Source organism: Melanotaenia boesemani, chromosome 17 (assembly GCF_017639745.1).
Source record: "Melanotaenia boesemani isolate fMelBoe1 chromosome 17, fMelBoe1.pri, whole genome shotgun sequence".
NCBI classification, from domain to species: Eukaryota; Metazoa; Chordata; class Actinopteri; order Atheriniformes; family Melanotaeniidae; genus Melanotaenia; species Melanotaenia boesemani.
Genome location: NC_055698.1, coordinates 15,835,539 through 15,852,166, shown reverse-complemented (window position 1 = coordinate 15,852,166; position 16,628 = coordinate 15,835,539). Strand labels below are relative to the sequence as shown.

At 38.2% G+C, this 16,628-nt stretch overlaps 3 protein-coding genes across 5 annotated transcripts in view; 1 reads left to right on the top strand and 2 right to left on the bottom strand.

Annotated features, from left to right (window-relative positions):
* The window catches only part of tinagl1 (tubulointerstitial nephritis antigen-like 1), a 35,864-nt gene extending 31,951 nt beyond the window's left edge, over nt 1–3,913 (bottom strand). The window contains exon 1 of the mRNA XM_041967011.1: nt 3,840–3,913. The gene's annotated coding sequence lies outside the window, so the exon portion shown is untranslated. The remainder of the gene's footprint in view (nt 1–3,839) is intronic.
* A 4,764-nt stretch (nt 3,914–8,677) lies between these two features.
* On the top strand, nt 8,678–11,439 carry cfap300 (cilia and flagella associated protein 300). Its single transcript, XM_042012523.1, has 7 exons — nt 8,678–9,153; nt 9,245–9,326; nt 9,561–9,630; nt 9,748–9,905; nt 9,985–10,157; nt 10,522–10,588; nt 10,929–11,439. Exons 1-7 carry the CDS (start codon nt 9,044–9,046, stop codon nt 11,055–11,057), a joined length of 789 nt encoding a protein of 262 aa, XP_041868457.1. The 5' UTR covers nt 8,678–9,043; the 3' UTR covers nt 11,058–11,439.
* A 1,390-nt stretch (nt 11,440–12,829) lies between these two features.
* LOC121656472 (potassium voltage-gated channel subfamily KQT member 4) overlaps nt 12,830–16,628 on the bottom strand; it is a 52,893-nt gene continuing 49,094 nt past the window's right edge. For 2 of the 3 annotated variants that reach the window (XM_042011479.1, XM_042011480.1), the window contains exons 13-14: nt 16,320–16,458; nt 12,830–16,184 (exon numbers count right to left, since the gene is read on the bottom strand). In XM_042011479.1, coding sequence (XP_041867413.1) covers nt 15,981–16,184; nt 16,320–16,458 — 343 coding nt within the window. In that variant the 3' untranslated portion in view covers nt 12,830–15,980. The remainder of the gene's footprint in view (nt 16,185–16,319; nt 16,459–16,628) is intronic. The other variant, XR_006013398.1, reaches the window with a different exon arrangement.

The following is a 16,628-nucleotide window of genomic DNA, read 5'->3' as shown; positions in this document are numbered from 1 at the left end:
ACTGGCCAGATTGTCTGTCTGCTGGGAGCAGAAAGGAAAAACATCTCTCAGATTCTCCTTTTAATGCAGGCCTTTCTCTCTTTTTGATGTCACTTCTTCACTCAAAACAAGAAGACAAGAAAAGGCTTCATGTGGGGCTGCATACAATCTCTGCTCCTCCATTTATTCATCCATGCATCCCCACAGGGACTGACCCAGGTGAGGTGGTCTTAACACCCTTACTCAAAAACAAGTCACCCACCTCTGCATTTATCTATCCATCCACTGAAACCACTCATGTATCCTAGCTGAGCATAAAATGGGCCTGTCCTGTCAAAACAGCATTTAAAACTGTAAATGTATCTCAGCTGCCCTCAGGCAGCTCTGCAGTAAAACAGATATGGTTCTCTACTGAAAAACGCTGCACAGGTTTTGGAGCACTTCCACAGTTCACAGTGTAATCCACATAGATTAAAGCTCTGTCATGCAAAGATGAACCCACATGCGAACATAATCGAGAACCACTGCTATGTTTTCTAGGTCAAAGCTCTGAGGCAAAATGGAAAACTGTTCTGTGGTTAGATTAATCACAATCTGAAGGTGTTTATGCAAACCATGAGTGCCGTGTCTTGTTGACTAAGGAGAAGGACCATCCAGCTTGTTACCTTATCCACTGGTAACTTTGATCCCCAAGGTGCACTCCACCTCTACAAAACAGAGGGAAGGACCAAGGGGAAGAAGTGGAATTTGGCCCAAGTGTTAATGTGAATATGTTGTACTGTCTATGAAAGGGTGCCAGACACCTAACAAGGAAGGCATCTCAGACATGTCTCACAAGAAGGATGCTTTGTGTCAGACCACCAGCCCCACCCCGGGCCTCCCTCCCCCAATGCGCACAAGGCAGAGCTTGGATGTAGATGTTGCATTATCACTCAGTTTATCTGACAGTTAGGAAAATAGTAGCAATCAGTCATGTGACTACAGAATTTGAAACTATAAAACTAATTGGGCCATTTACCTAAACCTATTAAAAAAAAAAGAGAAAATGAAACTGAATTTAAAAAGAGTGATTGAAAAAGACCTGAAAACAAGACAGTGAATATAATTGTCCCAAAGTGTTCACAAACTCCGTCCATCCGTTCATCCATTTTTTACCACCACTAATAAAACCACTACATTTACAGCAATAACGGATCACTCCTCCATTAATGTTTTTCAGAAGCAGCCTTCACCAGCATTCAGTCAATTTGGTTGCCAGTTCAGTAGATTTTATTATATTTTCAAATAAATCTTTCTTCATAAAATTATATCCAATCTTGAGTTAAAAAAACTGTCTAAAGAACAAATATGCCTAGAAAAGAGTGAAGCTAATAAAGCTAATGTCATGACTAATTAGTTGTTGCCTGATGTTTTAGATCTGTGCCTCCAGCAACACCTGTTATGCAAAACACGCCTCCCTATGCTGTAGTTTGACTTTTCCAGTCTGAACTACTACCGTTATTCTGAGAGTAGTTGTACAAATAATAATAATAAAAAAAAACACTAAATATTCTTTAAGAGGACAAAGAAGTTGCTGAATCACTTTGTATATAAACAGTTTATAGCTGAGGGATTTTTGTATGAGTCATTGCATCATGACACGTGTACAGCTTGATTTCCTCCTGAGTATCTTATCCACTGATAAATAAATTAAGGGTAGGTTGGCTCAGAGGAGTTTTATTTTATTTGGAGCTGAGTGGAGATAAAAGGGCCAACCCTGAACCCTGGGGACTGAAGCATCAGCAGTGTTCCTCAGATTAAAACGTCTGTTTATCCAATCTTACTCCCACTCCTAAGTGTAACACTGGCGATCCACTTAGCACCGCAGGGATTTGAGACTTAAGAAGTATCATATGGTTTGGAATAATTCTGTTTTGTTTTTTTGTTTTGTTTTTTGTTTTTTGTTTTTTAATTAAATTCAGATTGTGTTGGGCTTGGTGAGTGTTATTTTAGGCCAACATTATTTGATTATTCCATCTCCCCTTCCTGCCTTCTCTTGTTTCTCACTCATCTCTCAGAGTTTAGCTGGTTGCCTAATGATTTCTGCTTAGAGGTTGCACGACATTTGCTCATAGGAACTGTGTGTGAGCATGTAAAATAAGCACACAAGCATGGATATGTCAAGGCAGACAAGCAGCAGGAAGTGTTGTATGAGCTTGTTGATAACTGCCAGTCTCAAAGGAGAAAGACTTTCTGTCGAAGACTGCAACAAGCTGGCAAAGACATGCGGTTACATTCCTGGATGCCTGGGGAACATTCAGCATCATGTTCCATTTCAGGCCACTGTGTGTGGACCGTATCCATAGCGACTGGGACAAAAACGAGCCAAACATGGGGGTTGCAAAGAAGGGTATGATAAGTGTTTAGACTATGTCACTAATGTCCAAGAGACCAAGAGAGAAGCGAGTTTATTATGAACAAGTTCAGTTATCATCTTGAAACTCAAGCCATATAAATTAGAAGTGTGTATATGAAAGACACTGACATGAACACATTTTACTTCATTACAATCCACACACACTTTCAAGCTTTTGTGTACAAAGCGATACACACTTTGTGTCTTCTCATAGAGCTGATCATTAAGAACTTTTTGTGTTTAATGTGTTTTGCTCAAAAATAAATGAGACAAATGGAAAAGAGTATGAAACCACTATGAAATACTAAAGCATGTGGACAGATACACCTAATGCTCCTCATACATTTGCTAACTGTCACTGTGAAGCATTGTTTTTGTTATGTAGCCACTGATGTTTTTTGTTTTTGGAGGATACAGAAATGACATGAGGAGATGGATTAGACTGAGATCCCAACTATGTAGACACTACCTTGCTGCCTTGCCACTCACATGTTAGTCAGAGCAGTCACACATTTAATTATGCCTAACTTACACCCTTAATGCCATTTAAATTAGTAATTACATGTAATAAATGGTGGCTTGCATGCTGCATGCACACAATGACACAGCTCAGGTAGTTGCATAGATGAGGTGAGACATTTGCTTCCACTTACTGATGAAGGTAAAGAAGTAACATTGCACTTCGGCAGAGGTTTCCTAATTCACTATAAAAATATTGACACTATTTACTGTTAAGCTATGCTCCTTCTAAACCTTAGACCACCAAAGATGATTGCACATGTCAGGTTTGTAATATTGACTGAATGATGTTTAATCTGTAAAAATGGGGACTGACTTGCTTTCAGAACCAGGCTCAAGTGGCCATTTAGGGATTGCAGTGTTTGGCATTTGCTGCCTTATCTCCCACAGTGGGACGGATCGCTAGTTGATAACTAGATCAATGAAACATTTTGTGGAATAAATGTGTAACATCATACAGCCACCGACTGTACAGCACATATCTTCACAAAACATCTACAAGGTGACAACAGAAAAGTGCAAAAATCAACACTTTGCTTCTTTGCTAGTAGCTTTTCTGTATTAAATTCTGTGAAACTTGGGTTGACAGCTAAAAATACAAACCTGCATAAATGACAACAAAACAGATGACTAAATACCACTCCAGCTGACATGACATGATTTCAATTAGCTTGCAAAACAAGGTGCATTAGCTACTGCGTGTGATGATCCTAACCTCTGACCCCCACAGATCTGACGGCAACACCAATCCTGTAAGAAATCCATCAACACTTCTCCCTAAAGACCAGCACCACCCAATGACACCACTTGTGTTCCATCAACAAGCTTTACCTCAAGCTGTCAAAAGCATTATGTTAAAGAGGCACAGTGTGGTAGGAATACACAGAGCAGACAAGCGCTAAGACATCATCACGTTAAAGGACAGCATAATAACTTTGAGTCTTACCTTCGAGTTTTTCTGCCTGTACCCGTCTCTGGTTCAGCTGTCCGCCTTGACGTGTTCCTGCAAGGCTCCTCTACATATCATCTAGGATTCCCTGAATATTTTAGATACACTATCACACAGCACAGGAAGGGAAATTACTAAACAATGGAAGAATAAAAAGGAGTGTTCTCAGTGGAAGACATGACAAGATTGCTACAACTCTGATGCTACTATTTGAATTGGCATGGGCTGAATGTTTTTTGTTTGTTTGTTTTTGTTTTGTTTTTTGTTTGTTTGTTTGTTTGTTTTTAACACTGAAGATTGGGAGGAAAGAATATACAGTATTTCAATGGTTCAAAAGCTGAGGGGCAAGGTACCTGTTAGGGTCCAACAAGACGTTTGATTGGTCATGACATGATGAAATGGATAAAAGAAACATTTCTGTAACACAAATTTATCTTGAGTTACGGTTTCTCTATTTCTGGGCTTTTTCAGATTTTCATCGTTTGGTTTAAATGTTATTGCAGTACTCACCTGGGCTCTAGTGGTAACAAATGTATTAATGGAGGTGATGAAGAATTGGTTGCCTGCGGCAGTAAATTTCTACTGTTTTTTTTCCTCTGTTTTCCAGCAACAGAACCAGTGTGTACATCCACATTCAAATGCAGCAAAACCCACATGAAAAGAAAAATGTTTCCTCTCACACTGAAACTAGATAAGTTTCCTTTCCTGTTTTCTCAGGTACATCATGTTCAATGTCACAACCTCTCCTGAATACAAAGGAAAGGCTCAGCCACATAATCTCAAAGTAAAGTCAATGCAAAAGGACCATATAGTTTAATACTGCAGACAATCACTGGGGACATGCTCCAAAACATCTGTGGCTTAAAAAGGCTCCTGTTCATAATAACACACTAAGTGCTTCTATTTTCTTGTCCAAATATGTTCACAACTGTTTTTAAAAGACTGAGACACTAATGGCCAAATACCAAACTATATGAAGCAGAAGTTCATAAACACATTGTTGGTGTTTATCTCTACTGGACTTTTATTTGTTGGAGGCCGCCATCATTTTGTGGTTAAGTTGAAAAAGACTAACAGAAGTCAGCTATCAAAGTGACAAGCCTTGGCAGGCTTCATGAAAGCCTAAAAAAAAGTGCAAACGTGATAATTGTTAAAGGGAACTACCGCTAAAAATACTTAAGTGAGAGTGATCTGACTTGTTATCACAATTTCCATCCACCATTTAATTATTGTAAAAATGAAGAAATAACTAATCAGTCAGAAGTCTATACTAATTTGTTATCTATCTACCTATAAAAGAAAGATGGCAAGAGCCATCACAGAGTGAACCATAAATCACAGACTCAACTATAATTGTTGGTTAATGGTTATTAATGTTATGGTCTAACTGCTGAAGTGATAGATGAATAGCAATGTTTGGGTCTTGTTTTATATTGACACTTGTTCCTGTGTTTAATGTTGACACGACCAACATTGTTCTTTGGCACTGCAATTAGCCATACAAACATAGAAGCTGGATGCAGAGTGAGAATAATCACTATACCATGGGGACTGAACAGAAATGATGAGCAGTAACAGAGTTCTCTCTAACAATGACATCACCAGACACATTTTAGATTCATTTACTATCAAAATACTCCAGCAGGATTTTTCCGTTGTCCTCCAAGTCTATGCCTAGCTCTCTCCCTGGGTTTATCTGCTTTTACAGCAAAGATTATCATCAGTAAGCACAGCCAGCAATTATCTTTTTAAGAGCTAAATAAAAAGACTCAGCTTTTTTTGTGTCATCTCAAGGCACTTTTAAAAGTACAGTAATTCAGTTGAACTCACTGTAGCCCAGTTATAATCCAAATTAAATAAATCTATTATATGATCCACATTTATCCAGTTTTATAACAACTGTGTTCATATATGCCAATTTGTTAAAAAGAAAAAAGAAAGAAAAACTGCCTGGCTAAGGAAACCATTTGATTACATTAAGAATTGAAAAGATGAGGGGGGGGTTCATAAGACAAATTTGACCCTATGAATATGTTAATTGTACAGGATCTTTGTTCTTATTCTTCTGAGACATTCTTCCTGCAGACCTCTGACTGGATGCTATGTGCTGGAGCCACGTAAAGACTGTTAATCTTCTGAATGACAGTCAGTGAATGGAAAACACAGCATGCCCTAACAGAGTTCAGGTCAGATCAGTTCTGCAGGACTTACCGTCTGAGGCTGAATGGTCTGCAGCCACACGCCTTTACTTCACAGAGCTTTTATTTAACTTTATTAATGCTTTCAAGTGCCAGACCTGGACTCTTCCCTCTCTTGCTGTGTCTGCCATGCTTTCCATGATCTCACTGTTGTTTAAAACTGTCCTACAAGACATTCCTTCTGCAAGGCCACAGGTGAGTCTTTCCTGAATAAACATCTGCAATCATTATCTCTTGTTCTGGTCTGAATGCAGTGATACAAACACTCCAAAGAAGGTTTCACACATGCAGTTGTGGGTAAGAAAGCAAAACTGAAGAAGGAATGTGGAGCAAGCTGTTAATAGCAACAAAACCTTTGAGTCTCTTCCTTTATTAGTAGTCTTTAGTTTACCCGTGAAAACATCTTAGTTAGCTTTAAAAGTTTAGTTAAACTTAAGTATTCTAGTCTAGACAACTGGTGCAAGCTAGCACTTAAAAAGGTTAAAAAAAATCTTGCAAGCCCCAGACATACATTTATATTGCATGTTAACCTTTTTGTTGTTGTCAGGGGCTGCCGAGGTTGTGCATAAGCTTGTTCCTGAACTCTTTCTATTGATGATGTTTGGAAAGAAGCTAGTAAAGGTTCTTCATTAGGTAAAGATGGCCCAATCATGCCATCATAATCAAACAGCAAAATACTACTGGAAATTTTGGAAATGTTCCATATCTGCTATTAAATCTGTCAAGCCAGCAGGAAAAGATTTGATCACAGACCGCAATCATGTCCCAACATTTCTCAGCTGTTACATCTTCTCACCTGTGTTGCCTTTTTGCCTGCCAGGTTTCCATCTAGATCTTGATGGTTCTAATAAATAGGGGTGTAATTTTCAGTGTAATTCCCTTGAAGCAATCAGCAAAAATTGAGACTATCCTTTTTTATTTTAATAAGCCTAATTCGGTTATGTCATGTAATGACCCGGCTGTGTCAAAACATCAATTTTCTTCCTCTTTCAGTCCAGACTTCGGCATAAAAGAGTTGCATCTAGCCCCATTTAGCACTACCATCACATATAAAACACCCTGATTCATATCTGACTGTTAAATTCAGCTCAATTCAATTGTGGTTATATTACTTAAAACCATCAGAAATACAGGTTTATTAAAAAAAATAGAAACATTGTAGTTTTGTCAGTAAAATAACTTATTGGAACTCATTGCAAAATATACCAAAATCAGTCCACATGACTACAGTGCAACTGTATTCAGTAATAATCCAGCTTGTGCTTTCTGACATGCTGTATCATTCCCTATGTCAACACTTTTATAAGACCAAAGCCAATGGAAATGAGGACAAAGCACACATACATCATGGCTTCAGGGTATCCCCTAACAGGATAATCTTGGTTGCTTCATGAGGAATATCAGAATCTGGATGTCCTTAACTGGAATGTTCATCAAAAGGATTCCACATCCTCATCCATTCTGGAATGCTGGGAATGGGAGGAATGACATAAGTATTTAAGCAGAATGAATTGTTTGTTAGGGTCAGAGGGGACAGGTTTTAACTATATTTTTGTTTTTGTGCATGAGTACATACATGTAGAAAAAGAGGAAAAAATAAACAAAGTCGCTTCAAAGAGGAGCACCTTGAATGTGACATTAACAAAAGGGATTTTTCCGTAAATCTAAGAATGACAGTAAAACACACCCTTTAGGTGTTGTGCCTCAGGTGGTTCTGCCAGATTGAAAATTTTACAAGAAAACATTTATTTGGCATTTTTGTATTTGACACATGTGACTTTCCAAAGATATTTTCTGATACCCATAATGTGCAAAAAGGGCACGTTCTCAAATTCAGCTGATTTTTTGTGTGTGTGTGTGTGTGTGTGTGTGTGTGTGTGTGTGTGTGTGTGTGTGTGTGTGTGTGTGTGTGTGTGTGTGTGTGAATAGTTCACATCATCCACCAGCAAGTATGTTTGCCAACTGGTATTTTTAAACACAGTAATAAGCTCTGAACTCAACTAAGTAGTTTATGAAACATGACAAGTTCGCCATCTGGCGGTTGCAAAGCCGAGTTCGCCAGTCCTTGTAAACGCCCATTCATTGATATCTGGCAGCGGGTCAAATAAATGTTCACAAAAAATACTATTAAAAATTAAATATTGCTTTCTAATATTATATAAAAATATTATTATAATATCTATCTATCTATCTATCTATCTATCTATCTATCTATCTATCTATCTATCTATCTATCTATGAGTAATATTGTTTAATTTATATGTATTTCTTTTAACAGTGAAATGTAATATTGTTGATTTAAAATCAAATGAAGCCATGGCATTTCAATAAAATTTATTGAAAATGCAAAGATGCAGAGGATGTGTAAAATAAATCATTAAAGTGTAAAACAGTGTATTTGTGGTGTTCATAACAGCATAATGTATCATTTTAATTTAGTCAGTGAATTTTACAATGGCGATGTCTTGGTGATTAAACGTTTGGTTATCAGCAATTCACGCACGCATGAAATCATCGCAGCTACCCACCCAACAGCCTGCAACAATGGCTATTTGAATCAACATAAACAGGCTGGTAGCGGTTGCGGTTGCTGAGTTCTTAAAGTTTGTTACATACTCGAAGAGAGCTGAGACCTTTGTTCTTGTCCATAAGGACGAAGGGTGGTGAATATGAGCAGTTTGCATATTTACATGCCGCCCACAGACGAGAGGCTTCAACCATCAACAGCGCTTCCATGTAAGGGGGGTGCTATGGGGTGCTTTCTTCGGCACAACACCTGTCACGGCTCCCTCGTCTGTTACCAGGGCAACGACAAAACGAAACCAGTCTGAGCTAGCGGAAAAACTACAACTCGCTTTATTTTTTCATAAGCACAGTTACTCAACTAAATTCCACACTTATTGTCTCCCAGTGAGCAAACCTCACTGATTAGCTTAGAAGCTCACAAAGTAGTCACTTTTTTGTCATTGTTGTGTTAATAACAATTTAGGAAAGAGTGCAAACATGTCAGGAAAGGAGTGTGAGTTTGAGCAGAGTTTTTCTTTCAGTCCTCTTCCGAATAAGAAGTTTTCTTTTCTACATGATAAAGACACTTTGGCGCTGTTAATGAAATGGTAAGTTAAGTGCAGATAACTTAAAAACCCGGTAGTTAATTGCAGTGTCTCTGGTTGTTTGGTTCATTATGGATATGTGTGTTAAATCCAGGTCTATGCACGGGAGGATTTCAGCTCAGTCTTACAGTTTTGACCACAACTTCTACCCTTACAACTCTGAAAAGTTTGCACTGGTAAGAGTCAGTGTGAAATTATATTATTCATTTCATAAATTTCTACTGAACACTGAAAGTAATGTTTAATGTGTGTCAGATTGTTTCTCACACACAAAAACAAAACATTTGATCATTTTAAGCTCTAACAGGAAATGTGCTGCTGAAAACACGAACTGGTTGTCTGTTTTTGTTAGTGTCCTCATGTTTTGAATCATATATGAATGCCTCTGATGTCTCTTTGCATTATCACAGTGTTTCTTCAAGGACCATGAGGTGGTTTCTACTCTGAGAAATCTGGAGGCTGGATTCTGGGTACCCCTTGGTGTGTCATGACCCCCCAAAAGCCTTTAATCACTGATAGTCAGAAAATGACATCATCTGCTGCACAATTTTTGCAGTAAGACCTTTGTGAAATGTTATAAACTTGTGTGTGTGATAGATAAACCGGTAGTGTCTGTCAGCGTGGAGCCTGTTCCATGCACTAAGGTCTCTATGGAGCTGTTTGATCCAATCTACTCCTGCGGCATCCTGTGGCCCTCTGGACATGTAGTTAAATGCTTTCATGATGTCTACCCAGACTGTGACGAACTCCAACGGGTAACTCTCTTCTCTCATCAGTGTGTTAATTTTATTTTTTTGACAAGGAATCTGTTGCTGACTTCATCACTTCTTCCAGATGTTGCAGGAAGAGGACTGTGAGAACTACTATGTGGTTGGGAGAGAGGAGCGAGAGGAGTTTCTATTCCGCCTTTTCAAACACCTGTGTCTTGGGGGACAGGTCTGCCAGTATGAGGATAACATTGACCCATACATCAGCACCACAAAGCAAATGTACAAAGACCTGATCAAGTAGGTAGAACCTGGATGTCTTTGCTGTCACACATGACTCCATATTAGACATAAATAACATATGCTTTGAAAAATAGTTTATCACAGGGGTGTCCAGCTCCGGTCCTCGAGGGCCACAATCCTGCAGGTTTTTGATGTGTCTCTGCTCCAACACCACCTGACTCAAATTACTGAGTCATTGTGCAAAACTTAATAGGCTGTTGGATCTATTTCATTTGAGTCAGGTGTGTTGAAGTAGAAAACATTGAAAACCTGCAGGACAGTGGCCCTCGAGGACCGACCTTGGACACCCCTGGTTTATCAGCTTTACCTCTTACTTTACAAGATTTCTTCATCAATCATAAAAGCCATCTCCTTTCCTTAGTGTGCAGAAGGATCCAGAGACGAAGAAGATCAGTGTTGTTTCCACAGTGCTCAAAGTGTATGCCTATGTAAGTGACTGGTTCATTGTGATTTGTGTTGTAAGTATAATATCAATTAAATGCTATGCCTTTCATAAAACATGAAGAAAACAACTTTAAATGAATAACCAGCAGTGAACTGAGAGTCTTTTGTGAAATATTTAGGATGATTTGTTCATGATTTAAAGCCAGTGAAAGACAGCTGATAAATTGAAACAGAAAGTTAGTACAAATGTTATGACTAAAATTGACTCATAATTACCTAAAACAGTACTATGCTAATGTTAATGAATAAAAATCCTTATTTTTATGTTAATTTATGGTCCGAATACTTTGCAAATCATCAATATTCTAAACTGTATTGTTGCAGGATGAGTCTGGGCGATGTTACCCCGGGACACGAGAAGAGGAGCAGACTTTTGCCTATTTGATTGTCGACCCTTTCAAACGACACACGACTTTGTTCTACCACTTCTACGGTGTGGGAAAATTCACATAATGACAACGAAGAACTGAAAATACATCAAACTGCCTCTGTTAAAATCTGGAGCCTTAGCTAAGTGGAGGAGAACACACTGTAGGGACTTTTCTAATGGTTTTCATCCTCAGGAGTAGATTTAGCCTCATGAGAAAAGTTAAGTGTAATCCTTATCTGGGTTGCAAAGGAAAGTAATTGGTTTGTCCCATTAAAATACACACAGGCTATAAAATGTTTCAATCTTCCATTAAATAAGTGAGTATGATACATTTACTGACTGTAGTTAAAAGTTGGTTTGAAACCTAACCAACCATTAAAATCCTACATCCAACAGAATTAGGTTATGGACCATATAAAATACTTAGGAGTAAATATCCCCAAAAATTGGCCTATGAAATGATTTAAACTTCAGTAGAAATTTGAATCATGAACTGACTCATACTACCAAGGCTCCCAATACTAATTAACAAAAAACTATTTTAAGAATGAGACCAATTATTATCACAGTATATTTGGCAGACATCCATGAATAAGATTTCAAACTCTTCAATTACAAAAGAAAGAAAGGCCCGTGCCTAAGGGATTATTATATGTCTGCTTATTTGAGGGTCCTGTTTTGTTGGTGCAATTCTGATTACAGTTGGAAGGAAATTTGTCAGGAGCTGTTCCTGTTCAAGTGGATTTGGGAGATACTAGATTGATTAAAAAAAAACTTAATGGAGAAGGTAAACAAACTGGTAAATTTACCTTTGAAAATATGGCTTGATTTAACTGATAAAAATTATTTGTCTGAAGAAATAAAGTTGTTTGGATGGTTCTCCCATGACCTTGTCTTTAAAATTATTCCTATTTCCCCACAGGGACGAGTTCTCTATTTAAAAAATTCCAGGATCCAGTCGGTGATCTGGATCACCCTCAAAATCTAATCACTTGTTCCTTATCTTTCTGAGAATTACTGGCTTTTTTTTTTTTCTTTCAAAATCCATCCATAACGTCTTGAGTTATGTTGCCAACTGGCAGACAGACAAACCAAAACCACTAAAAGCATGACGTCCGCCTTGGCAGAGGTAAATATCATGTTCAAATTCATGGAGGACCATTAGCTGCAAATGTCTTATTAGATCATTTTTTTACACCTTTCCAGAAATCCCATAAAACTGGATCATCAGGCTGGTGGAGAAACTGTGGATCTCAAGAGGCTGTTCTGGGCTTATTAAATACATGACCTTTCTGGCAAGAAATTTATGTAGAACTACTGACAATATTTGGGAAGTAAATTAATTTTAATTGGAGTGAATTTCTTTTTAGGTTGGTTAAATCAGAGACAATAAACTTTAAAATACTTTATCTGTTTAGCTTTTCTGCCAGAAAGGCAAAAATGAGAAAATGGTTTAAACCAACCATTTCATTAAAAGCTGGTAATTATTTATGATATTTTTACAATGGAAAAAATTCCTCAAAACGTTCCTAGTTTGTTTAAATCTTTAATTTATTTTTTGCTTATATTTTTTAACACTCCATGTCTATGCACCTGCACACTAATGGTTTCTGTATGCAGTAAGTGTGTATATACATATATAGGTATATGTGTGTGTGTAAAATAGAATACCCCATGTTTTTTTCTTTATTATGCTTAAAAAATTTATATAGAAAAAAATTAAAGAATATATAGAAAATATATATATTTTTAAATTGGTTTGAAAAAGTAAAAAACAATGCCTACTTCCTGCAGCAGAATTCTGCTATTCTTGCATATCCAAACCTGCAGACCACAAATAAAAACAAAAAAAGCATACAGTCCAAAGAGCTTTATTGAAACAAATAAATTAATAAGTTAGTCACGTGATCTAATTTTATCCTCAGCAGAAAGACATTTTGTACCTTTTTGTAAGATCAAATACATTTGATTAAACAAACAAACGGTGGCATATTATATAGAGCTCATCAACTGGAATTGGAAGACTTTGTGTTGAGTCAGCATTTTGCTTATTGCTTGATCGGTTCATGTTTATTCGTTAGCAACAGTTCCAACACCTAAAAGAGCAGCTAAACAACAATGAGCTGGAATGTCAAATGGCAGCAAGTCAGTGAACGATGAACGGATGGAAGGACATTTCATAGAGAAACGAGAACGTGCAGATTGAGTCATGCATCGCATTCAGTCAGTTTCTGTTTCTGCTAATCAGCTTCCTAGCGCCTCCTAGTAGCCTCAGAGGTAGTTGTGTGGAAGCTATTCAGATCTGTTTCATGCTTATGAAAGTACACATGCCTGTGATGATACAAATGTCCATGCCTCCAACCTCCAAATATGATGGGTGTTAAGATACAGTATTGGTGTCTATGTTAGGAGGACCTGGTAGAGGTATGATGATATGCTGAACATACAGTAATATTCTCAAAAAATATGAAAGTTTACAGCAGCTGTAAAAGATTAAATCGTTACAATAATTCTCAAGGTGTTTCTTTGTTAAAGGTTTTGCGAAAAAAATTAAAAAAGCATTCTCGTGATATTTTTAAGAAACATTTGTTATCCAAGCAGGTATAAGTTAGAGATATAAAGCTGCACCCTATCATGTACAGAACGAGGGCAAAGAAGGCACAGGTCATTTGCTTTTTATGTCTAACTTTACAGTAGACAACCTTGTGTTTTTCTTTTTGTCTTTTTTTTCTTTTCCTCTAATACTGGGTCCACCATGAAACAACAACATGCAATACACTGATCTCACATATATTTTTTATAAAGCTCAACATTCCAGGTGACAATGAAACAACAGCGCTGTTCAGTTTAACTACGCCTCTAATAATCCAGCCCAAAGAATAAATCTACCGCACAGTTCTCCTTAAAATTAACACAAGATTTAAATGGTAGCAATAAAAAAGTTCTTACTGTAAAAGCCAATTTACTCCTTGTGGCAGCAGGAGCCACCCAATCATAAACAGATCTAAACAGACAGAGCAATGAAGTGCGTTCATTGTTAAATAGCCTCGCTTAAATAGAAAAGTGAAGCACCTGAGTTAACTGGCTTTAATGGGACAGAAGATACTCTCACTGGCCAAAAACAGCATGATGAATGCTTTCTTGGCTGAAGCCCTGTCACCAATTATGTGGAGACGTTTTAAAAAAAACACACATCTGAGCTCTGCAAGTGTGTAAAACTGATCAGCTGTCTGTGGTTACAGTCGTGATGATTTCATTTGTTAAAAATGCCACATTTATCTAAAGATCATTTCATACTAAATTGAATATATTAACTTAAATTCTAAATTCTGTTTAACCAGAATCATAAAAAAAAAAACATCCTCCTCAGTTTTAGGTTACATGAAATTCAATAAAATCAAGTTCACCAACACAATGACAAAAAAGAATTAAACACGAAAAAAAAGTTCTATATTTATCAAATGTCAAAGTATTTAAGTAAAGGAATTGCTTTTGTTAATAAATGTGTCTGCATGTGTGCATTTGTGCACCCTCCAGTTTTTTCCAACGGCAAAACATTTAGTGAGCCGACATTCCTAAGATTGAAACATTAGTAGAAAGAAGAGGAGAACTTCTGCAACACCTTTGGGGATGCTGCACACCTTGACGCTGTAAGTTTTGAAGACTCATTCACGTCCATGAGGATTAGGATCTGGGATTCATGCATTTGACCTGGATGCGTTTTACGTATTATTTATTGTTCAAAACTACTTCAAACTGACCATAAAGTTTCTGCACGTGCACTGGACATCTGAAAACAAGAAGTGAGAACTATCCTCATGCCAAAGGGGTTGTGACACATTAGCAGCAATCTGAAGCAGCTGAAATGGTAAACCTGACTCGAGGCCAGGTGTGAGTGATGAGAAGCAGTGCAGAATTCATGCCTCAAATCTGATCGAGGATCTGGGGTTTCATCTAAAGGGCTGGTGAGCATGCATGGCAGGAGTGTGGGCTGCAAGACAAGCAGATTTAAACAAGATGTTAAAAAAAAAACCCATCAATTTAGGCCATTGAAATTCTCTGAGTTGCACAATAGCCTTTGAAACACTGCAAAAGAGGGATTTCGGACCTATGACAGAATGTTTTGTCTTTACTAAATCCTAAATTAATCTGAACATTTCTCCCTTAAAACCAGCCAAACAGAAAACAATGAGTTTTTTGCAAGTGGGCTTGTTGGAGACCAGACTTCTAAGAAAGGGGTGGAAATCAAAACAAACAATATACAGTATGCACCATTCACTCCAACACATTCCTCTGAGTCTGAGCAACGAAAGCAGGATTTACACGGTCAAAATTCCCTTGTATGGGTGGAACTGTGTACCGTATTGGCTGCCAGCTGAGTCTGCCGATCCAGGTCAAAGAGAGCACCTTCTTTCTGTGTCGATGGTTCCGTCTGTGCTTATCAGTCATTGCGACGTTGCAGAATAGACCCATTGCAGTCATCAAAGCAATAAATACTGCAATGGCATCCCAATGTATGAATGGCAAAGTACTGAAGAAATGACTGGCACATCAGCTGAGTTAGAAAACTCAGTGAGTTGATTAAAGTGGCCAAGAAAGAGTAAAGACTCTTCTTGTAGTCTGATTATCTACAGTTGAAGTTTTAAAGTAGGTATAGATAAATAGCATGAGGTGAGTGGGTGAGAGTGGGTCACTAGTCAAGTACTATTTGATCATGTGTCCTTTCTCCATCCTCATCCAGTGAGTCGAGAGGCGTGTGCGGTGAGCAGCTTTGGCTGAGACTCCTAGTCTGGTGGAGCCATCTAGTGGCTTCTGTCTCAGCTCTGAAAACATTCACTCCGAGAAAAGGGCTGAGGATGCAAATTTGAGATGGGGAGGGGCAATCATAGCAGACAAATCTGAAGTGAGGTGAAGACGGTTAAGCTGGGCTGCTCAGAGTGAGGACTCAGCCTAAGGAAGACGTACTGTAAAGGGTTTGTGTCTGTGTTTGAACAGTCATCTCATTGTCATTCCAAGTTGCCGCTGTCAGACTGGGAGATGTTGAGTGTGTTAGCCGAGGGGAAGAGGTCTCTTTGGTCCGTGGGGCTGTGATAGTCAGATGTCAGGTCGGGATCCAGGAGAGAGGACAGGGTGACATGGGATGAACCTTTCTTTAGGCACTGGGAGTAGAAGTTGAGCAGAAGGTCCAGCTTGTTCTCTATGGACTGTACCTAAATAAAACACACAAGCGCTGGATTGTGAATTCTTACCAACCAAAAAGTGTCATATTTAGCTTTAGGTTTTAGCAACCAAGGATACTGCTGCACATATTTGTCACAAATAAAATAAAATTCTCTCTCTATTACCTGTTTCTCCACTTTAACTACACGTCCCATCATGCTTAGCTCATCCAGTGGGTCCAGTTCTGGTGGGGTCTTCTCCCCCTTTTCAGAGCGTGCTTTCTTATCAGGCGGAACAGCTCCTCTACCAATTATCTGGTCCACCCTTTTACATGAACAGAACACGGTACAGTGAGAAAACACCTCTTTGACACCTCTGACAACTGAGAGGGGGCATGGTGTGTGTATCGTGCTTTTTCTTATGGAACTAAAACTGAGTACTTTGTCACAAACAGATCTAATGCTTATATGACAGAAATAATTCAATTAAATGTT

Bases quoted from the DNA above. Each gene is read 5' to 3' on its own strand.
- cfap300 (XM_042012523.1), top strand. From the start codon at position 9,044: ATGTCAGGAAAGGAGTGTGAGTTTGAGCAGAGTTTTTCTTTCAGTCCT. The intron at 9,154-9,244 runs GTAAGTTAAGTG...TGTTAAATCCAG, and splicing joins TTGGCGCTGTTAATGAAATG to GTCTATGCACGGGAGGATTT. The intron at 9,906-9,984 runs GTAACTCTCTTC...CACTTCTTCCAG, and splicing joins ACTGTGACGAACTCCAACGG to ATGTTGCAGGAAGAGGACTG.